Raw genomic sequence first — 25,700 nt, forward strand, 5'->3', positions numbered from 1 at the left:
CATACCTTTGTCTAAAAACATTGAAGTTATTTTGATTTTCCCTAACAACAAATAATATTAAATTTAAATTTGGGAAATTAAGCCCAGGTCGTCGGCTTTAAATTCCACCGTGCTATTTAAGATTAGTAAAAATTCGATAAGTCTATTATATAATACAATTTTTCAAAGATATTTTTTGATTTGTATAAATTGTTTATAACAAAAACCGACTCCCCTGCTCGCAGTGTACCCACTTATTAAAAGCTAAGTATGACTAAAATTGATGTGCACAATCGATGAACTTGCCTTCCATGACAACATGGAAAACATCGGCATGATCTTGGCCTTAGATGTTATGTTAGCAAGTTGATTTTATTGCGGATGCACTGGTCCAGCTGGTTCGACGACAATAGTTCGAATTCAGTTTCGCTTTCTGCTTGGGCTTCAGTTTTGGCTGCTAACTTAGTTATTGGAGTGCAGCGCGCTGCTTTTATTTCCAGTTTGACCGGAACAGAGGCAAATAAATCCGTGATACTATTGTCGTAGCATTAATATCGGTTGGCATAATTTTGGCAAATTCGCTCAATGTCTTATCTCACCTTTGACTTTTGCAATTCGCAATTCGCAAATCGCAAATCGTATAAAATACTCCACCCCATTGCAGTTGAGCATCAGACAGTTCCCAGCTATCTAACAAACACCACCCATCTCCAACATGAAGTTCCTCATCGTCTTCGTCGCCCTCTTCGCCTTGGCCGTGGCCCGCCCCAACGAAGCCGGAATTGTGAGGCAGGATTCGGATGTGCAGCCCGATAAGTGGAGCTCCGTCCTGGAGACCAGCGACGGCACCAAGATCGACCAGGATGGTGTCCTGAAGGACGTTGGTACCGAGCACGAAGCCGCTGTCGTCCACGGATCTTACTCCTGGGTGGATGAGAAGACCGGCGAGAAGTTCACCGTCACCTACGTGGCCGATGAGAACGGATTCCAGCCCCAGGGAGCCCATTTGCCCGTGGCCCCAACTGCTTAAGTTGTTCTCCAATACGATAAAAATATAAAAAAATAAATCAAATAGCTTGAAAATAATTTTAACTCACTATTTCTGCTGGGAAAAAATATCACTGATAGGTATTTTGATCGACTATGGGTCACAAATTTCTTTCAATAACTTAACTAAACTTCCAATGCAAAATGGAACTAATAATCAGACATTACAAAAGACAGTACTTGCTTAAATATAATTAACAAAAAATAGTAGTAAAGTAGTAGCTTCTTAAATATAATTTAAAAATATTTTTATACCTAATTACTTTAAGTTTTCCATCTTATCTTGTTAAATGTATTTAATGTTCTGTTTTAAATGAGTTCTTTAAAATTCAAAAGCAAAACAAAGGGTCTTTTCTACGCATATCAACTTGATCAAAATTATTTAAGGATGCTAAAGGTAGTGACTATTATAAAAAGAAAAAAAATGTATAAGTGGCTATTTATTGATATTCTTAACATTTTATATTATTTAAAACACCTATTAATATTGACAATAATCAATTACAATGGGTTTTTTATGTTTATACTTATACTTATACTTTTGCTTACTGTAGGGACAGGTAAGCTAAAGTTAGTCCATAACGATTTACATCCTTTGCCGTGGAACTGGATGGTCCTGCTGCTCAAATCACGTTATTGGAATCTGTTGTTAATAGTTTAATCAAAAATGGATGCCTAGCTGACTTCACAGCCAGGAGGAGGGTCATTTAGAGACGATCGGATCAGAGATCTCTTTCTCGTTCTCAGCTCAGGAGAAACAGTACAAAAACCAAAGAAAAGATTTGAAGCTTATCCAAAAAAGTAAAATTAAATTATCCATATGTGGTCATATATTAATATAAATAGAAATAAAAAAATCTATAAAAATAAATAAATTCCGTTTTTTCTAGCCGAACGGAGGTGCCTAACTCCCAAACGCAACAAAAATAGGTCATAGAGGTAAAAAATAAAAGATATCTGATTTATCTTGTTCTTCCCGAACATGGGTATTTAATTTGTTCAATCATTTAAACTGCTTCAATCAAAAACATTTATATATAATTTTCCGTTCAATCTTTAAGCATACCATACAGAAAGCCATAAAGACATTTTTAAACCAGAATTAAAAAACTTAAGATTTTAAAACAAACTCGTTTTATTTTTTCATTCAACGGCACTCTCACTTTTACCTGTTCCACATAAAAAATTAACAACTTATATAAATACCTTGTTAACTTTGCGATTAAATCGTATTGATTGAAATTTACGTGTTTGTTTGAATATGTTTGAATCGTCTCGCCTAGTGCTGGATATTTAAAAATATATATACTTAATATGATCGGAATATAATAACTTTAAGGTTAAAGATGTTTCCTACTGTGCACTACGAACAACTAGCGAAAATTAAAATACCTTTTGAAACGGTATACGAATATTATCAAATCTCATTTGCATTTCGCCAAATCTAGAGCTACATTTGGCATTTGCATTTCGCGAATTTTGGCGTATAAAAGCCCCCGCCCAACTGCAGTGGAGCATCAGACAGTCACCAGCTTTCTATCCAGCCTTAACATGAAGTTCCTCATCGTCTTCGTCGCCCTCTTCGCCTTGGCCGTGGCCCGCCCCAACGAAGCCGGTATTGTGAGGCTGGATTCGGATGTGCAGCCCGATAAGTGGAGCTCCGTCCTGGAGACCAGCGACGGCACCAAGATCGACCAGGATGGTGTCCTGAAGAACGTTGGTACCGAGCACGAGGCCGCCGTTGTCCACGGATCTTACTCCTGGGTGGATGAGAAGACCGGCGAGAAGTTCACCGTCACCTACGTCGCCGATGAGAACGGATTCCAGCCCCAGGGAGCCCATTTGCCCGTGGCTCCACTCGCTTAAGTTGTTTATCAATACAATGAAAATGTGAAATAAAAATCAAATTGTTAAAACGAAAATGGACTCACTAAATAAGATCTCTCAGTTTTAAAGCTATCTGGATGAGACTTGCCCGAAGTCTTTCTATTGTCGGATCGGGACGATTTCGACGACTACATCAAATTTAGCTACTTGGTTTTTAAATTTATTTATAAGATTGCGTGCTGCCATAATATGACGGAATATCGACTTAACTTCATTGATTTAAACATAAACGTATAAAAATCGAAATATACTCGTTTTATAGTGAAAGCTGGAGCTATAACAATCTGCGTCAGCTATATTTGCCGCTTTATGTTTTGTTCTGCCTGTTAGGAAAAGACGGAAAATATCAATATCAATATCAAGCCAACAAAAAACTTAATACATTTTTTTAGTTATGTCAAAACCTAATCGCAACCCAGTCCCACCTAAATTTTGTGCTAAAACATTTTGAGCACAGTTAACACCTGTTACCACAAAATCAACGACTACCTTCAAAAATTACCTGCGAAAATATATGAAGAGACATATTTAAATTTTTTATTTGCCTTTACCTTATTATTTTACAAACGCATCATATCTTTGGGCTGCATATATTTAACAGCACGTTTAATTCGGGTGTTTTTTTTTTATAAAACTTTTGTTATTCATCAAGGCATAACAGGTAATCTTGTTGAGAACAGCAATGTGTATTAACAACCATCTGCCCATTGGGCTCCAAATTCATAGTCGCATTCAATGGGTTTTTTCGCGTTTCTTCTTTGCAGGGCATTAAACTAGTTTTAGCTGCTGTAGCGCCATATCAACTAAAACAGCATCCAAATGAGCCGACTATAAATAGGCAGACAGTACGGCCAAAGTAGTATAGTTTTCTTTGAGTCTTCAACGATCTACATCGCCTTCAACATGAAATTCGCCATCGTCCTGCTCGCGCTCTTCGCCGTGGCTCTGGCTGCTCCTGCTGATGTTTCAATCGTGAAATCGAATTCTGATGTTGGACCCGAAAGCTTCAAATACGAGTAAGTTGATTGAGAGCTGCTTTAAAAGGACGCCTAACTGACTTTGCCTTCATTATTAGCTGGGAGACTAGCGATGGCCAGTCGGCTCAGGCCGAGGGTCAGCTGAAGAACATTGGATCCGAAAACGAGGCCATCTCCGTCCAGGGCTCCTACAAGTTCGTGGGTGATGATGGTGTGACCTACCAGGTTACCTACATCGCCGATGAGAACGGATTCCAGCCCCAGGGTGCCCATCTGCCCGTTGCCCCCGAGGCCTAAGTTTAAGGAGTTTAAATAAATTGTTTATAAAAAAATATTCTTTTGTTGGGCTTTTAAATGACAATGTTTGGGCGTTGCTCTGGGTTCAACGAAAAAGTAACCCAAAATCCAATGAAGACTAAACAATTTTTATCTTACACTCAGAAAACAAAATTCCTCTCATACAAATTAAGGAAAAATAACCGTAAGTCATTTCTTCGGTCATGTTTTCCTAAATGTATATGGGAGGCTCAACTTTTCGGCCATGCTAAGTCCACTAATCTTTAAATTAAGAAATTCTTTAGGTACATTTACTTAGATATTAATTAGAAAATAAAACATTTACTCATTTCAAATAGATCAGCTCGTTAGCTTACAAAAACAAAAGCTCTATTCAATACATTCTAAGGCGTTATCATCTGAAACTAGATATTGACATATGTATGTTATTCTTACAGATGTTTACTGTGTTTAAAATGTTTTAATGCAACTATTATTATTTATTATACTTGTTATCTTTCTTTACAACTTGACATTATCTAAATTTATCGTTGTGGAGCTTAAAGGAATCAATTGAAAATAAAAGCATACAATTTGTTTGAATTTATAAAATGAAATATAATTGTTTAAATATTAAGTGATGAATTTTTGTAATATCTGCACTGTTAAAAAAACGTAGTAAATATAAGTATTTTCTACTTATTCATCCATTGAGGTTTTTATTGTTATAAATATAAATACATTTTTCATTTTAATATTTTAAGAACTGATTTTTATATCTGCGTTTTATATCTGAAATAATAAATATGTACATTTAAATTTAAAATATATTAAAATTATTTAAAATGCATTTAAAACAAATAGAAAATAATTTAAAGCTAGTATTTTTCACGTATTTAAAATATTTTTTTATGAAATCATGCAAATTAATATATATATGTTATGATTTTATATTTAATTTAAATATTAAGTAAAAGATTTTGAATTCAATTGCCAGATATTTTTTTACTACTCCATTTTTTTTTATCAGCGTGGTTTTAAATTTTGTATTGCTTATGGATTTAATGGGAAATTAAATTATTAAATTATTGATCTCTAAAAAAAGACTAGCCAGTCATTTTTTTTTTTTTTTTGCGAAGAAAAGCACTTTTTGTTTTAAGCAGTTTGAGTTAATTGTTTTTGTGCTTAAATGTTAAACACCTCTGTTGGATAGAGTATATGGTAGTTCAAAAGTGAGCTACTCCAAAGCCTGAATACGCCGCTAAAAATGTTTATAATTTACTACTTTATATGTGATTTGTAACGGCTCAAATAACTTATGAATGTCTTAACATTAAATTTTTGGTAACTTAGCTATTTTAAATATCTGGATTGGATTCTATCCAGAACCCAGGAACAAGCCCAAACATATTGATTTAAAAGACTCACATATTTAGAATATTTTACAAACAATTTATTTAAACTCCTTAAACTTAGGCCTCGGGGGCAACGGGCAGATGGGCACCCTGGGGCTGGAATCCGTTCTCATCGGCGATGTAGGAGACCTCGTAGGTCACACCATCATCTCCCACGAACTTGTAGGAGCCCTGGACGGAGATGGCCTCGTTTTCGGATCCAATGTTCTTCAGCTGACCCTCGGCCTGAGCCGACTGGCCATCGCTAGTCTCCCAGCTAATAATGAAGGCAAAGTCAGTTAGGCGTCCTTTTGAAGCAGCTCTCAATCAACTTACTCGTATTTGAAGCTTTCGGGTCCAACATCAGAATTCGATTTCACGATTGAAACATCAGCAGGAGCGGCCAGAGCCAGGGCGAAGAGGGCAACGAAGACAATCAGGAATTTCATGGTGATTGGTGGTTGGTGTTTTGATCTGCGGCTATCGAACAGTTCGCGAAGAATGATGCTGTCTGATGGCAGGGACACCCTTTTTATAGATGGATGGCCAAAATTTGTCGACCGAGCCCAACGCGGCCAAACTAGTCAAACGTGTAGTGTATACAACATAATGCGATAAATGTGTGAAATGGATTTCGGCCTACAACTGAATCGTTAAAAGCCAAAAGCGATGACATGTAAATCGACCATTTTCTATATAGTTTGTCATATTTGCTTTGCAACTGTATTCTGTCAATCTGAATTTTGCTTATCAAGTAAGTTTACTTTAGCATTAGCATTAGCATTAGATTACAAACTGAGCTGTCTCTTTTCTCTTTTATCATATGTATTTTTTGTTTTCCACTATATCAACGTAAAATAAGATCAATGTCAAAATTTGATTGTATTAATAAGTTTTAAAAGCATCACAAAAACACTCTATAAATAAAATAAATAATCGTATAAACTCTTATTAAAGAACTTAATCGACGGACGCCTTAATCCCAAAGCTGCAGTAGGACGCATCGCGAAAAAATTGGCTAAATTTGCTTCGCTGTTCTAACTCATAAAATGGTTGACCCATTCTTAAGTTGAGTTTTCTTAAAGCTGTCAATACACGTCATACGCAGTTCATTTAAAAGTCATTCTAATCGGTAATGATGTAGCGTCAATATACAATATAACTTTAAACATTGGCTTGCCGAAATTAGCTTGTGCACTCGTTCAGTGGAAAATACAAAATAAAATAAATTGACCAAGTTGTTAACAAACAAAACAAACATTATATGAATTGTACCTCCACAATTACCAAAGTAAATTATTATGTAGTTGATAGTTTTGAATAAAAAATAGCAATGTGCTTTTACTATTACTGAAATAAGCATAAAGGTATTTTAATTAGAGTGCTGGTCATTAAACGTATGTATGAGACTTATATTACTTAAATACTATGGAAAAGCACTAATGGTTTCTGAACATTTTTCCTATTTTCGTGTATTAATTATCCCTGCTTATGTCAAGTCAGAAATTTTTTAGCTTGACTTAAAACTAGTTTGATTCGGCAAAGCGAAGGCAACGTAAATTTGAGCTATAAATTATCTGCATCGAAATTTAATCGAAAAGAACAGAAAAAGTATTTTTGTTTTCTGTATGTACCTTTCAAAATTATTTCTGTCAATTTTTTGACGCGTTTAGTCCTCAATTGTTAGATATTCAATTATCACCGCCCGATCTCAGATCAAGCTAGTCATATCGAGCTAAAGAGAATTAGCCTCAAGTGCTAATTGGATTAGCTATTGTCTCAGCCTCCGCTGTTGCAATCCTATAAAAGCCACCAAAGGTTTTGCAAACAGGCAGTTGGATTCTCGAGTAAATCCAGACAGCCTCTAAGGAACCATTACCCAATATGAAGTGCATCCTTGTGTTCGCCTGCGTTTCGATTGTTCTTTGCCTAGCAGCGCCTGCCCCGGACACAGAAATCGTCGAGCTGGTGTCCGAGGTTAATGCCGATAATTATAACTACAAATTCGAGACGAGCGACGGCACCAAGCAGGAGCAGCATGGCTCAATCAAGAACCTGGGTCCCGAGGAGGATGTTCTTCAGGTGGCCGGATCCTATAGCTATTTGGGAGACGACGGACAGACTTACGCGATAACCTACGTAGCCGATGAGAACGGGTTCCAGCCCCAGGGCGATCACATTCCCCACCTTTAAAGTTAACTAGAACTGGGAGAATTTCACTTGAAAATGTTAAAAGTTAACCCTATGGATCAAAGATACAAATCGAACAAATAATTACCTTTTTGAAAATTATAAATAATAAAAATTACTTGTAAAACAATAAAACATGTGCTAATTTCAAAACATGAAGTGCTTTTATTATTATTCATCCATTTATTCATTCATTAATAAACTCTTTAAGATCAAAATGAAGAGTTCGACATTATACTTAACTTTATAGAAACATGATGGTGAATCAAAGCAATGGAAGTATGTTATACAGATACATTTATGGAGGGAAACTCTTTTTTAATGTCCTGCTTGTGAGGTATTTAATTACAAACTGCTCAAATTTATACATCTGGGATTTTAATTTTAAATGTTTTTAAAACATGAAAACTATAATTTTTGCACATTTGTTCCCACCCAATAAAGTAATATTTACCTTGTCCTTTCTGAAGTATCATATAAAATCCGTTTGTACATCAGGTTCCACCTGTTGCCATACATTTTTACTAAAAGGGGGTTTATAATTAAATGGTTATTTTTAAAATATGAATCCCAGAACTAAGCAAACACCTTTGAGGAGCCACAAAATAAACAGATATGTTCGAGAATCGAATGTTCGGCTTTAATGCGAGTAACAAGGAATAAAAAAAACAATGCACGACACTGACTTGACTGACTGATCGACTTACAAACTGACTGGCCGACAAACTGCCGCGGGACAGGGGACAGTTCCTCCGGACAGGACTTCAGCACCTCACTCTATGGCCGGGTTGGTGGTGGATTGAGTTATGGGGTATTTACAGGGTCGCCTCGGGAGCGCTGATCTACTTGGGCAGATGGGCACCCTCCGGCTGGAAGCCGTTCTCGTCGGCCACAAAGTTTATGGTGTAGGTCTGGCCATCGGGAGCCACCCAGCTGACGGATCCTCGGATGGATATCGATTCGTTCTCGGTGCCTGCGTTGTTGACCACGCCCTCCTCCGTGCGACTGGTGCCGTCACTCAGTTTGTAGCTGAACTTGTAGCCGCCGATGCCAATGTTCTCCGACTCGTACTCCAGCACCTCCACATCGTTTTGGGGCCGGGCACTGGCCAGTGCCAGGAGCAGGGCCATCGAGCCAACGACTAGCATCTGAAAGGCAAGGGATTAGGTATCCTTTCGGGCATCCTGGTCATCCAAGTGGGCCTACCAATTTCATCTTGTTGAGCGGTTCTCGGATTGCAGATTCCCCTATGCGGATGGACAAACTGGCGGTTGTCTAATGGTGGCGTTGCATCGGCGTCCACTGCATTTTATACTGCACTCGCAGCCGCATTTGCAAACGTCATAAATTTGCACAATTGTGGAAGAAGCCAAGCAGCTCAGCGGCTCTGGCGGTCGCCGGCTAAATGTTTTTCTCTATTTCCATTTTTTTTTGCCTTGTTTTTCATTTGCCAGCGTTGCACCGAAGTCGCCAAAGTCGCTGCGACAAGTAACATTTAAAGCGGCTTATTGCATCGGCGTACTCATCCGAATGGTATTACTGCTCTTCACCCACACTCAAAAATCCCTCTTCTAAGTTGTAATGTTGTACCAGAATTATTTATTACAATTACTATTTATTTATTAGTTTTTAAAATTGTAAGTAAACTTACGTAACTAATTAGCTAAGAAATTAAATCTAAACATATTATTTACACAACTCAACTATGTTTACAAATTTTAAAGAGTCAGAACTGATCATGAAAATATTTGTAAGTCCATAAAGGGATATTGCATTGTATTTTTTAGTTGAAAACAAATGTTACCACATTTAAATTACTTTACAAATCGCAAAACTTTTTTAAAAAAAGAATTCTGTTTTGAAAATTACATTTAAACATCAACTTTTCTTATTTTTAATAATATTGTTATGATATATTGAAATATTTTAACTAAGACAAAACATTTTACTAAGTATTACTAAAAAGTTTTGTTTTCTTATCAAAATGTTTTTCTCCTTAAACATCAAATGTTAGAGTTCTGTTTACCTATGATGCAATGTAATATCAAATAATTAGGTCGACTGGTCCACTTAAACCTCTTTTTTCTCCGAGTGCTGAATACCAGCTTTAGAAAACTCGAAAAAGTTCATGATTCAAAAAGATGTATTGGGGAAAAGGTTGCCGTCTGATTGGGCAGCTCTGGGGAAATACCGGGACAAGAACCATGGGAAACAGTAATCAGAACGGCTCAGCGCCCAGATAGAACCCAAATCGAAGACGACTACCAGCCAGAGACTCTAGTCTAAGTTCAAGTGCTGTCGACGCCAATTGGCAGGGCAGCAAGTTCAAGCCGCGGACACGAAGAACACGAGCTGAGCCATGTGTGATGGCCAAAGTGCACGGTGGTTGAAACTTTGGATGGAGATGGAACCGCAGGTTGACTTTTGGCATATGCAACGGCCTTTACAGCGCTCGATTGATGTGCCTGCCCGGTAACAAGCGCCAAAAGCAGTTGGTAGCAGTTGGTCTTATGAAAAAAAATACATCGAATAACCTACAACTACGGCTCGCATGCAATTTAAATCTCTGACTTTTGTTGTTTTTCAGTCGCCGTTTTTTGTTTGCCAATTCATGCCACCTTCGTTGACCGCTACAGGCCGATGAAGATGAAGAAGCCTCAACGGCGGATCTTTTAAGCCGGTCGGTCGGGTTTTAGCTTTGGTTTTGGTTTTGATTTTGGTTTTGGTTTTGGTCATAGGTCGGCCTCTGGTCGACCACGGCTCTGCCCCAGCCTCCTCCACTGTTGGCACAATTCGCCAACAACTTTATTTCTGTCTGAAATCATCGGCAGGGTGTTGTGCATTGATATTGGCATTTCCTCAAATGCCGCTTTAAAGCGCAACTTCTTGCCTGATTCTTTGGCAGCTGCAATTTGGCAATTTGACATAAGCCAAATACTTTTTTCTCGTTTTGCAGAATAATTATAATTTTTAGAGTCCATTATCAACAAATGTATAATTTAATTAAGACTATTCCTGAAAACCAAAATAACAAAAATTATAAACTGCTATAAAAAATAATATTACCATAGTGTGAAAATAATGAATTCACCAGAAATGTCAAACCAACACTTTTGTACTTAATCAGAAAGCAAATGTATAAATTACATTTACAATAAAAAAACTAATGGAAATATCTTTCAAATTATATTAAATCAAAAATCTATAAAAATAAAAAGGCTTGGGGGAATTTGAAGCTCTCTAATAGAGAACAAATGTTTAGCCTTTAAATAAAAAATGTACTTAAGACTTAAAGTCTTAATTAATTGAGACTGTCCGCCTACGAATTGAACTTGTGCTTGGGAACTTGAGCCCTTGAAATTGGTTCCATTCGGTTCGTGGCTGCATAATATGTATTATTTGGGTCTCTTTCCGCAGCTTTTCGAGGGCATCTGCAACGAGCTGCATTTATCATGTTGGATTTGCATAATTAATCTGGCTTTGATCGATGGCTCGCCGCGCTAATCGGAATGGTTGCCGCTGTGTGCGGGGGCGTTGTCATTCGGTGGATATAATTCGACCAGTTTGGGCTGAGTTCTTCCTTATACACAATCATTTACATAACTGTTCTAATCAAGCCGCAATCGACAGGTTTTTCAGCTTCGATATCTTCTCGTTCGGACTGTCGCTTTCAATACACAAACACGAGATACCCGAACAGATACCCAGACAGATATAGCTGTCGAGTTACCATAGAAATTTATGTAGATGCGTCTTCACATTTACGTCTTCAAGGTCAGCGCCAGATGCTGCTGCTTTCCGTCTGTCTGTCCGTCCAACTGTCCGTCCAGCTGTCCGCCGCCCATTCAGCCGCCGTTTTGGCCCGGCTTTCGTTCGTTGCCAACTCGCACGCATCGCAAACCAAACTTGGCCAGACCGGCTTGAATTCGGCTGTAGGAATCGAACTCGGAATCGTGTTTCTTGTTTTTTTGTTTTTTCTCCATTTTCACGTTCATCTCGTCTCCGCTCATATTTGGCTGCCGCTTCAACTGGGTCTGCAGAATTAGCACTTGAACGTTAATGGCAATGTTTTAATAGCAGGGCCCCTTAGACTCCCCCCCTGCTTCCCCCACACTTCTATTAATATGTAAATGTCACATTGCTGTTGTTTTTTCATTTCTTTTTTATCCATTTGACCGCTTGTTTCGTAATATTTGCATTTAACTAAAAACACACAAGCAGAAACGGTTTTAGAAATACTTCTGCTGACACCTGACATTAAGAATCGTGCGTATAATTTAATTTTATTGCAGGCTTTGACTATATATATATATTTTTTTTTTTCTGTGGCCTGAATGCAACGTATTTTAAGTCTTCGCAAAAAAAACCACTGACGCAAAGATTGATTGCCGTGAATAACCATTCAAATTTAAGTTTGTTTACCTCAGCAGTCTGTTTTCAAGTAACTATTGTAGAATAATTTCAACAAAACATATAGCAATCAAAATTTTTTAAAGCGGAAGATAATTTTCTTGATAAGGCTTTATTTTCAGTTCAATTGGAATGTAAATGTAATGATTATAAAAATAAGTTTCATTTGCTTGTCAACATTTTTGTAGACTTCTTTATTACAATTTGTGTACGACATAAATTTTATTGGAATTTCTTAAAACCAAACAAGTTTTAAAAAATGTTTTGTTGGAAACACATTGTCCTTTATTATTCATACATGTTAAGCAGAATAAACCAGAATATTAAAACCCATTTTAATCAGTAAATTAAACTAAAGGAATTGAGACTACAAGCTTTTAGGCATAACATTAAAAGACTAAAGCAGATAACCTGGGGTTAGTCGTTACATACTTTTAGGAATTATTTTAATGATATTTTTTAAACCAAAGAATTGGAAAAATCAAAGTTAGGTATACGTGCATCCTAAGAGTATGCTTCAAAAAATAAAAAAATCGCTACAGATTTTTAAACATAAACTAATATAAAAAGGGTCAAAAGACAAACAAAATAGGTTTGTTTAAATTATATCCCAGCTTCTATAAGTATTTTATCAAGTAACAGAAAATTCTTATTTAAATACCTATTAGTTCACTTTTCTAAAAATATTACAGGGGGTAAAGAAAAAAGTAGTTAACAAGTAACTACAACTTTAATACAGATAAACCCAATGTCAATATCGATGACCAGCAAGGAAAGGTGGTTATCCAGCTGAATATCATTTAGAGAACTTTTTAGAACTTTTGGCTTAACGCCAGCCAGGTCGCATTAAAAAAACGTAAATTATATTTATTTTATATAGCATGTAAAATTGATTATATTTGTGTAAGCTAATATGCATCGATATCAAATGGTTGAAAAATTTGTTAAGTTGCAAAATATGCATGAGAAGAGTAAAATGCAAAATTACGATATTGGTAAAAATGTTAAAAATAAAACATTTTTCAAATTAAAATTCACAATTTGTTAATCACCATGCCTTTATATAATCCCATTGCATATTGTCAACTCAAGTTCCCTTGCACAACAAACAAGTTTTCAAAGAGGTGGTTATTATGAATCGATTGTTTTTTTTTGTGCTTGCAAATTGAACATCTCAGCTTATATACTAGCCTAAAACAGTGGGAAAACTGTTGTAATAAATTCGTGATGGGTTGTTATAGGAATGATCTCTAAAATTATTTATCCCGCCAGGGAAGAGAGGGATTTTCCGGACAGCTTGCGCACCTTAAGACCCTTTTCGCGAGATGGACGGTGATTTTTGGCCAGGTTGTTGGCATTCTCAAGATCCTGAGCTGCTGAAGTTCCACTCAGCACTTTGCCGACCTCGTCCCGGAAAGTTCCATCCGGTAGGGTGTAGCTGAAAGTAAGAAATATTGCAATTAGTGACTCGGTATAGAAAATCAATATGATCGAAATCAAAAACTTGGGGAACGAAATTAAACTGCATTTATAGTTATTGTTGGTTGATTTTTATGTTAAATGTCCAGCCTTAAAACCATAGTTTATATGATAGTTTGGAAAGATATATATCTTTTTATAAAAATGTTAATGAGATCTATATTAAAATTCATTAATATAACCTTTTTGGTAAATAAGATAATATTTAAGTTATACTAGATAGAAATAAACACTATATTATAATCATTATATTAATAATTAAAAGAATACAATTTTGTTGAGCAGCAAACTAAACAGCTTCTGCTCTTATTGGGGCAAGTTTTTGACCATTTTAATTTATCTTTTAGTCTTTTTTTATATTGAAATCATATTGATCAATAAACCTACTTGAACTCGTATCCGTCCCGGGTTGGAGTATAGCTGAACTGCTCCAGTGTAACATCTCCCAGCTTGATGTCGATCACAGTGCCCGGTGGAAAAGAGGCGTAGTTCAAGTTGGCACCAAAAAGGACACAAGCCACCAGCAGGATTAGGGCCTGCACCAGCTTGTTGTTGATGTTTAGTCCCTTGCGAGCCTCCTTTTGGCCATGGCCGATGCTGCTTGTTAACGAAGACAGACTCATTGTGGATCGTTAGTTGGTGGCCTGTGGAGAAACACGGGTCGGGAAAAACACAACTGGCAACCAAGGCGGCTGGAAGCTTAATGAAGCGTCTTCTTCGAGGCCACTCGCATAAGACACCTGTGGGTCCATAATGAGTTGTTGGTCCAAAACAAAAAGGGGCACTGCAAACTGCTGAGTAAGCTTCGCCCGAAGAAGCGGGTTGCCCAATTCCCCGACGCTGAATTGAGATTTGCATAACGAAAGCAAAAGAGTTCCACGGGTCGAGCCACAATTCGATGGCAACTCTCAAATATGTGCATTACATTACAAACGCCATCAAATTGGAAAACTAATCGGCCTTACCCACGAAAGAAAGTTTGATTTGGATTAGCGTTGACTAATGTATACTCTTACCTAACTTATTAAGAATCGCAATCAAAGATGTTAACCGTTTTTTTTTTCCGATTTTGGAACAAACTAATTATCTTAATTATCAAAATTAGTAATGTTATAAAACAGGGATCTGAAACGAAATTATTTCACCCCAAGAAAAGCGTCACCAAGTATTTTTCAAACATAAATATGTACCTATTAAAATTTACAAAACTCACTAATCATTATATTTTCTTTAATTTATCTCGTTAAATTTCTATACACCTTAACTTAACTCCTCAAAAAAGTCCAAACACCCAAAAACAAATTATAGAGAAATCGTAGACTATTATTATGCTGTTGATGTTGCAAGCTGTCTATCTCGAAATGATTAAAGATTAACGAGCTGGCCCAGCTCATCTGAGCTTTTTCTAGCCAAGTCTGCACCCATCGAATAAAGAGCTTTTGAGCCACGCTTAAATACACTGATACATTATGCGGTTCTTTAATTATCTATCACAATACAAAGAAAACTGTTTGACTAACTTTTATCCGGTTTGATTTTGTGGGCGGTCACATAGGGCTGGAATCCGTTCTTGTTGGCCTTATAGAGGACCTGGTACTCATAGCCATCGGCCGATATAAAGCTATAGCCACCCTTAAATTCCACAGGCTTTTGTGTTGTCACTTCGTTGGGCTCTTTATCCGTTTTCGGTTTTACTGTGTATGTTATAGCCTCATTTCTCCGGTGACCATTTTCTGTCTGGAACCTTTTGGGCGAAATAGGTATTTCATACATATTCTGCCACATGAACTTAAGTAACTTTACCCAAAATGGAGCGCCTCCTCTCGTTCACCTTTCTCCAAAGCCGCTGTTGAAACCAAAGCTGACATCGCCGCTATACACAATATTTGGCAAATCTGTAGCAAAAATAAGAACAATTAAATAAGGAAAAGACATTTAATGCTGTACCCACCATTTTCATTGCGGTTTTATGTCTTTAAATAGGTATAAATAAAATTTCTGTAGTGCTGAGAACTGTAGAGCTTCGTTCTTGTCCGCTTCGTTGGCCGAGTTTAACTGAAGATGTTCTGCGAGATGAGCCAAGCAGCCAAAATAAGTCAAAGAGATTGGAATAATGAAAACAAATATCTGCGCAGCCAGCTATTTAACAGTGAGTCGTAGTCCGAATAGGATTACGTCATTGTTTATGGCTAACTTTTGTTCTAAGCCGCCGGAGAAGCACAAAAAGAAAGGCGATTAATAAACTCATTGTCAAAAGTAACATGACATTTAAATGCTCTTATTGGGGTTTATTTTAAATATTAATACGGTTTGTTTTTTTTTTAAGTTTATTTAATCATTTTTTGTTATGAATGTGTTCTGACAAATTATTATATTCTTATAAACAATTAAATATGTTTAACATTTAAATTTTATTATGAAAATCCTAATAAAACCAAAATACTCCTGTAAGTTAAGGTATATTTTTGGGGAATTTTTTAATTTAACGGGTAATTTAAAAGCTTCGAAACAAAACAATTGTGGTTTTGTAAACATTGTGTTATAATATATTTCGGACCACTCCTCAATAAATTTCTTTTCACTGCAAACTGATTTAAACACTCTATTTGTTATTGATACCTCCATTCTTTGAAAGCATCTGATAAGTCAGATCGGCCAAATCGGTTGGGAAACACATTATTTTAATATTCGCAATAGAACTCATTTAATAGCGCCGACAGTTGCACAGATTCCCGCGCGTCATCTCATATGGAGGCTGTCAGCGAGGGCCAGTGGCCAATTTATCAACGGACCTCATCTGAAAATGTTTATTTAAGCGATACGAGGAACTTAATCGGCCAACCCTCGCAAAAACAACGCCAAATCGCAATCAGATCGTTCCGCGCTGTCAGAATTCGCTTTATGAACGCAAATGCGGGCGTGGAATATGTGCCATCGGTGCGTGGCTAACTGAAAACCAAAAGCCGAGCATCAAGGACCAAGGACAAAGGACCGGGGGACCGACAATTGTTGGTTTATGCAGCCGGTGCAGCCAGGTCCTCCCCGGTGGTTGCTTGGTTCCGAGCCAAATCTTGCAGCCCGCGGTCCACAGCTGACGGCCCGAACAGGTTCACAAAGTCCACACACCACCTCCACTCCTGAATCCTGAATCCCGAATCCTGGGAGCGCGTCAGCTGTGCGCCAGCACATTACAAGTAGGACAAGCTGCAAACGACATTGCCATTAGCTCGGACTTTTCCTAAGTCCTTCAAACGGGGAAGGTTCTTTATTAGCGGCATCCACGACTGGCACAAGCTGAGCTACCAAATGATAAACACACACAACAGCAGCCGCAACAGGACGCACAGTGGAAAGTGCCAGGAAGTTTTAGATATAATTACCTTTCTAAAAAATAAATAATATTTTAATACAATAACACGTAATTAGTTTTATTAGTTGGTTTTTTAAGTTGGTATATATATTTTGAATTAGTCTGTCCGTTCTTTTTTTATCCCAAGCCAGCTCAAAAAAGTTAATCACTAATTTTATCAGTATTATTATTTTACTTAACTAAAAATTACGAAAACATTATAAAATTACCTCCAGATCACATCGCTTATAAGAGTTTGCATACGTGATAATCGAAAATAATTTTAAGAAAGCATGCGAAATTAAAAAGCAATAATTAAAAAATATTTTAGAATAAACTATTGAATGATTAATAAATATAATGATTCACAAAAGATTCTCAAAATCAGTTTTAAGGGTTTTGTTAAACGAAATAGATTGTATGTAAACTAAAAAAAAAGTTGATGTCATTTTGTAGATACCACATACTTACACCAGTTTAATTCAATATATTTTCAACTAAACTAGCACCACTGTACCCAGGCTGCCAAAAAGTTAATAGACGATTGACTAAAGACGACAACCCCGCCGTTGTAGTCGGATGTTGTCCTCGATGGTCCTGCGTCCTGAATGCTGAATTCCGAATCCGAGTCCCGAATCCGGGTCTTAGCACCCCTTGAAACAGGCAAAGTGCATTAGGCAAGGGATTGGGCGGGGTTGAGCTCGGTTTTTTGGGATGGGCTGGGTTGGTCATGCAGGTGTTGCCCGATCCTGTTGAAAATTGCTTTTGAATTAAAAGTTTTTGCTTGTGGCCGGGCGAGTTTTGTTGTTTTTAGCGATTAGCTGAAAGGGTGAGGGCTTTTGGCTGAGGGCTGAGGGCTCAGGCATCGAGATTGCACACTCAATTTATTAGCGCTTTGTCAGTCTTTCAGCTAATCGGATGGCTCTGGGGATTTCTGCACTTGCACTTACTGTGGCCTAGTTTCTTGGTTCTGTTTTCAATTTCGTTGTGTTTTCAATTCCAATCGGAAGCCGTGGCACGTGACTGCTCCACTGGGGTCAAGGGGTCGCGGTCAAAACCACCTGTGGCTGGTCGTATAAAAACCGAGAGCCGTTGAGCACCAGTCACAGTTTGAATTTGAGATGAGGCTGACCATTTTGCTTGCTCTGATTTGTATCGCTTTTGGCTACGTTTCGGGCCAACCACCGGGCTATCCAAATGCTCGTCCTCCTCCGGCAACTTATCTGCCTGCCAAGCCACCAGCTCCACGACCTCGTCCTCCTCCACCGCCGACCAATAGCTATGGTCCCCCCAAGAATGGCAATGGAAAGCCACCACCTGCTCCACCCAAGCCCAATAACAGCTATGGACCACCACCCAAAAATGGCAATGGAAAGCCTTCCCCCAGAAATGAATACTTGCCACCAGGCAACGGCAATGGGGGATCCTATGGAGGTGGAGGAGGTGGAGGTAGTGGAGGAGGTGGAGGGGGCGGTGGTCCGTCAGGCGGTGGAGAAGTTATACCCATTATCAAACTGGAGTCCAAGGTGAATACAGATGGTTCTTATAAGGTAAGTCATTGGAACTTTGAACTAGAAAATCATTTATCACGACAAAAACCTTCCACTATTAGTCATAAACTCAAAAATTAAAAAAAATAATTAAATAAATAAATATATATATAAATATATTTGGGCTTGCGAAGATTTCCGTTCAAAAATTTTTTTTAAATGTACAAGTTTGGACTGCTTGATATATATTACTGCCTAAATAGTATATATATTCTTGATCATGATCAAATTTCCAAAAAAAAAAAAAAATAAAATAACTTCGATGTTTTTTAATAATGGTAATTTATATTTACACTTTTAAGTTTATTAAAATCACATCGGAACCCAAATCGGAAAGATCTATGACAAAAATTATAACATCGCTGTTTTTCAGTTGATTTAAATGTACTTTGATGTATAGAAATGATTTATTATTCAGGAATTCATTACAGCTGCCATTCAAAACATATTAACATATTTTGCAATAGCTGCAAGGGTATATTAATGTCGGCATGGCGAAGCTATAACTTCCTTTCTTGTTGTAATTATTTATTTGTTTATTTTATTTATTGTAATTATTTAACACCGAATTTAGTACGAATACGAGACCGGAAATGGAATAAAGGCCGAGGAAATGGGCTACTTGAAGAATCCGGGGGTGAAGGGAGCGGAGGCGCAGACGGCTGAGGGCTCCTTTTCGTACACCAGTCCCGAGGGACAGGAAATCTCGCTGACCTATACTGCGGATGAGAACGGATTCCAGCCGCAGGGCGATCACCTGCCCACCCCGCCACCCATTCCCGTCGAGATTCAGGAGGCGCTGGACAAGTTGGCGGCCGGAGGAGGCTGCCAAGGATGCGATGACAACGAGACTGGAGGCAACGATGAAGGCGGTGGAGGTGGCTATTCCTACCGCCGAAAGTAAATGATAATTAACATATTATCTTTACACCGTAAAAATACTTTGAAGAAATTGATCTCAACAAATAATTATTGTATCAGTTAGATTAAAAAGGAAAAGGGTAACATTCATTTAATGAAGAATTTAACGAGAACTTTAAACATCTTCTTCAAAATTAGCAAATATTTTTATTAATCTCTATGCTTAACCGCTTGCAATTGCTGATTAAAATGCTTTAAATGAAAACCCCTTGGCGGCCTACTTATTGAGGACTAGCAAACACCAAGCCGGAATTGGTCCTGGGCCTGGTACACCTTGCTCCTGGCTGGATTTGGGTTTGGTGTGTCCTGTTTGGCCACCATTGCAACCCTTGAGCAGGAGCGGCGGCTGTGTGACTGGCAACACATGTTTTTTCCCTGCTTGCCAATCGCTCGCTCAACTTTGTCCTGTTGATCGCTCGACGAGGGGTGTCCTTTAGCAAGCGATTGTGTCGCAATAATGAAAACATTAGCCTCGTAGCATATTTGTCAGCCAGCAGGAGCGAAGCTGATTTCGATGAGGGTTAGGTGAATACAACACAGGGGCGCTTGTAATTCAATAACTAAACATATATGAATTTAAATTGAATTTATATGCCAAAAATTAACATCACTTAGCTTTATTTAAAATAAATGTATGAGAATAATCTTTGTTTATATATTTTGTAACCACATTTAAAATTTTTTGAATTACTTAGAAAAAATCTTTTTCCGGAAAACAATGGCTTTTACTTTAATTTTATTAATTTTTACTAAAATAAAGGAAAAATGGCACAATCTTCATAATGTAGTAAAGCTTGGGGAATGGGGTTCTTAAAAAATTGTAAAAAATTTATTACAAAAAGGCGATTTTTCTCTTTTTCAAAAGTTTAAATGTGATGCTTTGGTTTCCTTTTTTTAAATTTTGTAACGTTTATTTTTTACTTTAATATTATTTAGAGATATAAAAATCTGACAAATTTAAATAAAACCATTTACTACTCCTTATCTCAACTAACACCCTTTATTGGGCCCGTGCCTTCCCGAAAACCACACCACCGACCGATGAGCGCAGAAATCACGACCCACCCCAAACCGCAAATAGTGAAACGATACACGCCAATATATTATGGCATTAGCATCATAGTGGAAGAAAGGCATCATATAGAGGGAGGGACCATGGGCCGGATGACATTGACGATGGCGAATGCGATTTGTACATGGTGGCATTACAACAACAACACGGGTGGAAGTAACAACAAACGATCGTTTAATTTCAATTAAAAACATTTTCCTTGTGCGCAGCCCAAAAGCCAAAATATAAAGGACTCAGCGGCGGAAATGGAGGTGGAGTTGATTTTTGGCACAGGAATACGCACACTTGCTACAGGCTGCTTAGCTTGGCTTAGTGCTCTGGTGATTGCGAGGACATGATGTTGCACTTGCCGAGCAACCACCAGGACGCACCAGGACCTCGAAAAGGGATGCCAAATGAGCCGGGGGGTTGAGCCGGCAAAGTGCGTAGCTATGTCGAGGCCATAGCCGGTGCCGGACTGGATTCTGGGCTGGGAATTCTTGCACTTGCCGCCAGCCGTGCCATTGTGACACTGCAAGGCCGTGGCAAATCCAAAAAAAATCCAAAAATAAGGGAGCAGGATGCGGATGCGGATGCGAATGCGGCGTAGTATTTAAACGCCGGCCGACATCCAATTGGAACGCAGAATCGAATTCGAACGCGCACGATGCACACGACAGCTCAACTGGATAGTCTGGAGCAGAAGCGCTCAGCCAGCCTGATATTTCGGATCGAGCAGCTGCTGCCCAGCACCAGCATCTCACCGAGCACCATGACGAGCACCTCACCGACGGAGACCACATTGACTGCCACCACGAGTGCGGCCAGTCCAGCGAAGAGGATGAGAAGCAATTCGCGACCAGGTGTTTACACCACGCAATACACACCCAAGGATACTTGTTCGATCGCCATTCCCACTTCGGCTCTGCTGAGCTCCACGGCCACGCCCACGGATGGCGGACGATCGCACTGCCAGTTGTCCAATGGCGAGCTGATCGTGTCTGCCGCCCAGCTGCGCCAGATCAAACTCTCCGAGGATGTCTACAGCTTCAACGCCATCTTCGAGCTGCACGGCGGTCAGGCGGTGCGAGTGCGCCTGGTGAGGGATGTGGCCAGGGACGACGAGATCGTGGTCTGGTTCGGCGAGGAGCTGGTTCTCCTCATGGGAATTCCATTCCTGACGCCCTTGAATATTCAAGGTAAGCATCGAAAGGCTTATAACTAAAATGATTTAACAAAATACCTTGGCAAATCCAAACATTTTTACCTTGAAATAAATATTTTCGGTACTGATTCAGCCCCTAGGTTTGTTTTATAGATCAAAGGTTAAATTTTTAAGTATGAAAAATTTTGATATAAAAGGAAAGAAAATTGAAATCTACAATTTTCGTATTGAATAAACCAATTAAATATGTTAAGTTGATATTTAAGAAAAACAAACCTTTTTAAACCAAACCATTTTAATGTTTGCCGTTTTTCTCTTGGTGTAAATCTAGTATTTTATAAATACAATATATATATTTTTTTATAAAAAAATAAATAATAAAATAACTCTTTACCAATAAATAAGAGATTCGCCTAACAGCAATATATTTTTCTGATTTTTCCAGGAAACAGCCGGTACACCTGTCACTCGTGCCATCTGACCTTCGAGACGCCGCATCCGCTGAAGATCCATTTGGCTCTGGGCTGTGGCCGCAGTGCCATGGACATCCTGTGGATGCGACTGCACTACGCTCTGAAGGCGGCGTCGAGAAGTCAAACAGCCACCCAGCACTCGCCCATTCCGGCGACCTCATCCACCTCCTCGGCCTCGCCCACCCACTCGCCACCGCCCCACATGCCACCGCGCTTCTCCGCCTTCCGCCCGATTGCAGCACTTACCCAGAGTCTGCCCATGACAACGACGACAAGTACTTCGGGAACGCTGTCCTATCTGCCCTCCATTTCGATGGCTACCGCTCCTTTGGCCGCCCATCCGATGAACGCGGCTGCACAGATCGAAGCCATAGTCAGTAACATGGGTGCCTCCAAGCAGGGTCACCTGTGCATCTACTGCGGCAAGGTGTACTCCCGGAAATACGGCCTCAAGATCCACATACGCACCCACACCGGATTCAAGCCGTTGAAATGCAAGTTCTGCCTGCGACCGTTTGGCGATCCGAGCAATCTCAACAAGCACGTCCGGTTGCACCTGCAGACGCATCCCAGCGGTTCCACGGGAGGAGCGGAAAGTGCAACCGGCGGTACCGGCAGCGATGTGGACATTGAGGGGGAAACGGAAGCGCGGTTCCAGTGCCATTTGTGCCACAAATCCCTACCACGTCGCAGGGATTTGCAGCGACATATGGAAACGCGGCACCGAGGATCACATTCCCATTCTCACTCCCAATCCAGCACCACCAGCACTACCACATTGGCCATGGAGACGGTGACCACTTCAAATCCAGCTGAGTTCCGGGGAAAATCTGTGTGGTACGCTTTGTGGGAAACCGCTGTGATAGAGAAATATAATTTTAAAATATTTATTAAAATATTGCGAATAATAAAAAACATAATAACAAAAATTATATGGCTTCAAAATGTATAAATTTGTTATGATGGAGAATATATTCAAAACCATCTGTTTTCTAAAACTCATTTAAAACAGATGTTACAAATATATCCAAGTATAACTATTAATTATAAATATAGTAATTTGTTATTAAACACAAAAAGAGTTTACAGAAACAAAAAAAAATGTTTTTAACGTGCTAATTTCTGCTATAGGTATATTCAATCATTTTTAAGGTTGCATACTTAACTTAAGATTGTACCATTGCACAAACAAAAATACACTGGAAATTAAGTAAAAATGTTTATTGAATGCAAAACTACAAGGCAGGAAAACTGTTAGTTAAAAGACGGTATTAAGAATCAAATAGTATCGCTTTATTGATAAATTTCAATACGAATTCAAAGTGAATTTCAATCGTATAATGCACAAATCTTATTGTAGGACAATTAATGCTATTACTCGTACCGTTTACGCTTCCGCTTTCTGCAGCTTAATCCATATTCGTGTAAACTCGCTTAAGTTTAGGGTACATGCAAAACAATCACAAACTGTCTTTAACTTGGGTAAAGCGGGCTAATCTCAGTGTATTTGTGGGTGTGTGTGCGCGTTGAGCAAAACGTAGACGGGCCGAAAACACTCACAAATTCATGATTTAAATCATAGTTAATCGTACAATTACTTCTATGTATATGCCAGTGTAGAAATGCGACGGTAAAGGTATTCGGTACGTGTTACTTATAAAGTAGTATAGATCGGAGCATAGAGTTAACTATTCTGTTTTCTTTATTTCTGGAACTACATTTAGTTGGTTTGCCGGGGGCTAACACTTAGTAGAGTTTTGAACAAAGGTCTGTCTCTCCTTTTCCCTAAACAAATGTACCAAAAACACTCGATTTACTTTTGGATCTGGAGGTGAAGTCCTCCAAACCCTCCCACTCTTCATCTTCCTCCCACTCTCCACTACTATCTCTCTCTGTTAGTTTAAGGCACTTACTCAAGAAATCGCGATTCCAGAGTGTCCCTTTGGGGTTAGTATTTCGCTTTAAAGTATTCCCTCGGAGTTTCGACCAAAAAACAATGTGGCAAGCAAAGCGGCGAGTATGTGTGTGGGTGTTTTTCTGTACGTGTATGTTTTTGTGGGTGCAGTAGGGTGGACCAGCTAAACTTAGGAAACGTAACTCTCTATTATTATCAAAATATTTAGCCAGAACTAAGTTTGAAGAGTACAAAAATGTAACCATTTTAACCGTTTTAAAGCTCACTTGAATGGTTTTCATAAATAAATGTAGTGTGTAGTTTAATTACCTTAAAAAATGTGTAAAAATGTATTTGTACATTATTTCTGTCACAAAAAGTCTCAATTATTCAGATTTATATTTGGCTAACGATGATTAAACTACTGAAATTGAAACTGTAATTAAAAATTACTTAAGTTTTAAGGCATAGCAAAGTGGCTCTAACGTTTTCACAAAAATTACTCATACGACATGTATGCCCGCTTAAGAGTCTTCTTACAACACGGTGCATGAGTGATCCACATTGAAACCATCTGCAGGCATTAAAACTATATATTTTCAATTCATTTAGAGGGCATACCCTGCATTCCTAATTGTTAAAAATTAAGGTCCACCCTAGTGTGCAGCTATCACTTTGAGCACTTAAAGTATTTTTATATATATGCTCTGTAGCAAGTGTGACAAATATGTCTGTTTCAGATATTTGACGATACGTTTCGCATGTTTTCAAAAGTCTGTACTCGGCTTAAATATACGAAGTTAATATATAGTATAGTTTGTTAATAATTATGTGTATATGCATAGACACCAATAGTTGTTAATCGTTAAGAGTAATATTCAAATTCTGTATGTGGCTTTTCTTTTGCTTGGTTTAGTTAGGAATATGTATACGCGTATTGTTGTTGTAAATATCTAACATAAATTCATACATGAAGCACACTTGGGTTCGGTTTTCATTAACTATTTGCTAATATGGTTAGTAATTCGTTCAAAGTTTCGCATTTAACAAAATATCCATTATGTTAACAATTTGATTTTTTTTTGTAAGTTTTCCATTTTTCAAATTTTAGGTTTTTCTATATTCAAATATATATTTACTGTATGAAGTCTAAGTTATTAATTTCTTATTCTTTGTTGTATTACAGTTGCTTCTTCCTCGTTGTTGTTCCCGCTGGTTCTTTATTAAAGAGTTAGAGAATTAGACCTTCGATTGATTATACTGAATTCTTCATTTCTATATCCCTTTCTTGTGGTTTGCAATTGGAAACCATTGTAGCATTGTTTTAGGGGTATTCATTGACTTGGCTTATTTGAAATACTGAATTGCTGAACACACACAGACAAAATAATGTACGTTACGATTCTTAAAAAATAGCATTTTCATTTCGATCATTAATCCCGTTTTGGTTTTATGTCAATTAATTGCGCCACGAAAATTACAACCTCACTTAACACCTAATGCATGTCACAAAATATTCTAGAGTTCCATTCTATCGAGATGCGGATCAATCAATCAATCAATCGGTAATTTAATGTATCTCTGTATATAGGCATGCATATACTTATGTGTTTATAACTCTGTTTCTCTTTCACATCGAGGTGATCAAAACATTTCTG

General features: G+C 38.2%; 10 protein-coding genes across 10 annotated transcripts; 6 read left to right on the forward strand and 4 right to left on the reverse strand.

Moving 5' to 3' along the window:
* The first annotated feature begins 637 nt into the window (after positions 1 to 637).
* On the forward strand, positions 638 to 1,071 carry LOC128258323 (larval cuticle protein 65Ab1-like). Its single transcript, XM_052989882.1, has one exon. The coding sequence runs from the start codon at positions 695 to 697 to the stop codon at positions 1,007 to 1,009; it is 315 nt and encodes a 104-aa protein (XP_052845842.1). The 5' UTR covers positions 638 to 694; the 3' UTR covers positions 1,010 to 1,071.
* A 1,461-nt stretch (positions 1,072 to 2,532) lies between these two features.
* LOC128258331 (larval cuticle protein 65Ab1-like) lies at positions 2,533 to 2,948 on the forward strand. The gene has a single exon (XM_052989907.1). The coding sequence runs from the start codon at positions 2,578 to 2,580 to the stop codon at positions 2,890 to 2,892; it is 315 nt and encodes a 104-aa protein (XP_052845867.1). The 5' UTR covers positions 2,533 to 2,577; the 3' UTR covers positions 2,893 to 2,948.
* An 817-nt stretch (positions 2,949 to 3,765) lies between these two features.
* LOC128258300 (larval cuticle protein 65Ag1-like) lies at positions 3,766 to 4,212 on the forward strand. Its single transcript, XM_052989855.1, has 2 exons — positions 3,766 to 3,929; positions 3,989 to 4,212. The coding sequence occupies exons 1-2, from the start codon at positions 3,817 to 3,819 to the stop codon at positions 4,185 to 4,187; spliced, it is 312 nt and encodes a 103-aa protein (XP_052845815.1). The 5' UTR covers positions 3,766 to 3,816; the 3' UTR covers positions 4,188 to 4,212.
* Positions 4,213 to 5,597: 1,385 nt separating this feature from the next.
* LOC128258308 (larval cuticle protein 65Ag1-like) lies at positions 5,598 to 6,080 on the reverse strand. The gene is made up of 2 exons (XM_052989865.1): positions 5,897 to 6,080; positions 5,598 to 5,837 (listed from the first exon to the last, which is right to left on the reverse strand). The coding sequence occupies exons 1-2, from the start codon at positions 6,007 to 6,009 to the stop codon at positions 5,639 to 5,641; spliced, it is 312 nt and encodes a 103-aa protein (XP_052845825.1). The 5' UTR covers positions 6,010 to 6,080; the 3' UTR covers positions 5,598 to 5,638.
* Positions 6,081 to 7,393: 1,313 nt separating this feature from the next.
* Positions 7,394 to 7,903, forward strand: LOC128258557 (larval cuticle protein 65Ag1). Its single transcript, XM_052990219.1, has one exon. The coding sequence runs from the start codon at positions 7,445 to 7,447 to the stop codon at positions 7,751 to 7,753; it is 309 nt and encodes a 102-aa protein (XP_052846179.1). The 5' UTR covers positions 7,394 to 7,444; the 3' UTR covers positions 7,754 to 7,903.
* A 465-nt stretch (positions 7,904 to 8,368) lies between these two features.
* LOC128258556 (endocuticle structural protein SgAbd-6) lies at positions 8,369 to 9,114 on the reverse strand. The gene is made up of 2 exons (XM_052990218.1): positions 8,957 to 9,114; positions 8,369 to 8,898 (listed from the first exon to the last, which is right to left on the reverse strand). Exons 1-2 carry the CDS (start codon positions 8,963 to 8,965, stop codon positions 8,593 to 8,595), a joined length of 315 nt encoding a protein of 104 aa, XP_052846178.1. The 5' UTR covers positions 8,966 to 9,114; the 3' UTR covers positions 8,369 to 8,592.
* A 4,225-nt stretch (positions 9,115 to 13,339) lies between these two features.
* LOC128258553 (uncharacterized) lies at positions 13,340 to 14,371 on the reverse strand. Its single transcript, XM_052990216.1, has 2 exons — positions 14,027 to 14,371; positions 13,340 to 13,598 (listed from the first exon to the last, which is right to left on the reverse strand). Exons 1-2 carry the CDS (start codon positions 14,260 to 14,262, stop codon positions 13,421 to 13,423), a joined length of 414 nt encoding a protein of 137 aa, XP_052846176.1. The 5' UTR covers positions 14,263 to 14,371; the 3' UTR covers positions 13,340 to 13,420.
* A 728-nt stretch (positions 14,372 to 15,099) lies between these two features.
* LOC128258555 (endocuticle structural protein SgAbd-6) lies at positions 15,100 to 15,735 on the reverse strand. The gene is made up of 3 exons (XM_052990217.1): positions 15,591 to 15,735; positions 15,443 to 15,534; positions 15,100 to 15,383 (listed from the first exon to the last, which is right to left on the reverse strand). The coding sequence occupies exons 1-3, from the start codon at positions 15,597 to 15,599 to the stop codon at positions 15,155 to 15,157; spliced, it is 330 nt and encodes a 109-aa protein (XP_052846177.1). The 5' UTR covers positions 15,600 to 15,735; the 3' UTR covers positions 15,100 to 15,154.
* Positions 15,736 to 18,037: 2,302 nt separating this feature from the next.
* On the forward strand, positions 18,038 to 19,624 carry LOC128258552 (pupal cuticle protein 20). The gene is made up of 2 exons (XM_052990215.1): positions 18,038 to 18,538; positions 19,113 to 19,624. Exons 1-2 carry the CDS (start codon positions 18,110 to 18,112, stop codon positions 19,440 to 19,442), a joined length of 759 nt encoding a protein of 252 aa, XP_052846175.1. The 5' UTR covers positions 18,038 to 18,109; the 3' UTR covers positions 19,443 to 19,624.
* Positions 19,625 to 20,527: 903 nt separating this feature from the next.
* Positions 20,528 to 23,517, forward strand: LOC128258375 (zinc finger protein 574). The gene is made up of 3 exons (XM_052989961.1): positions 20,528 to 21,709; positions 22,121 to 23,007; positions 23,509 to 23,517. Exons 1-3 carry the CDS (start codon positions 21,178 to 21,180, stop codon positions 23,515 to 23,517), a joined length of 1,428 nt encoding a protein of 475 aa, XP_052845921.1. The 5' UTR covers positions 20,528 to 21,177.
* Positions 23,518 to 25,700: the final 2,183 nt, after the last annotated feature.

The sequence above is a fragment of the Drosophila gunungcola genome (genome assembly GCF_025200985.1).
Source record: "Drosophila gunungcola strain Sukarami chromosome 3L unlocalized genomic scaffold, Dgunungcola_SK_2 000003F, whole genome shotgun sequence".
Lineage (NCBI taxonomy): Eukaryota > Metazoa > Arthropoda > Insecta > Diptera > Drosophilidae > Drosophila > Drosophila gunungcola.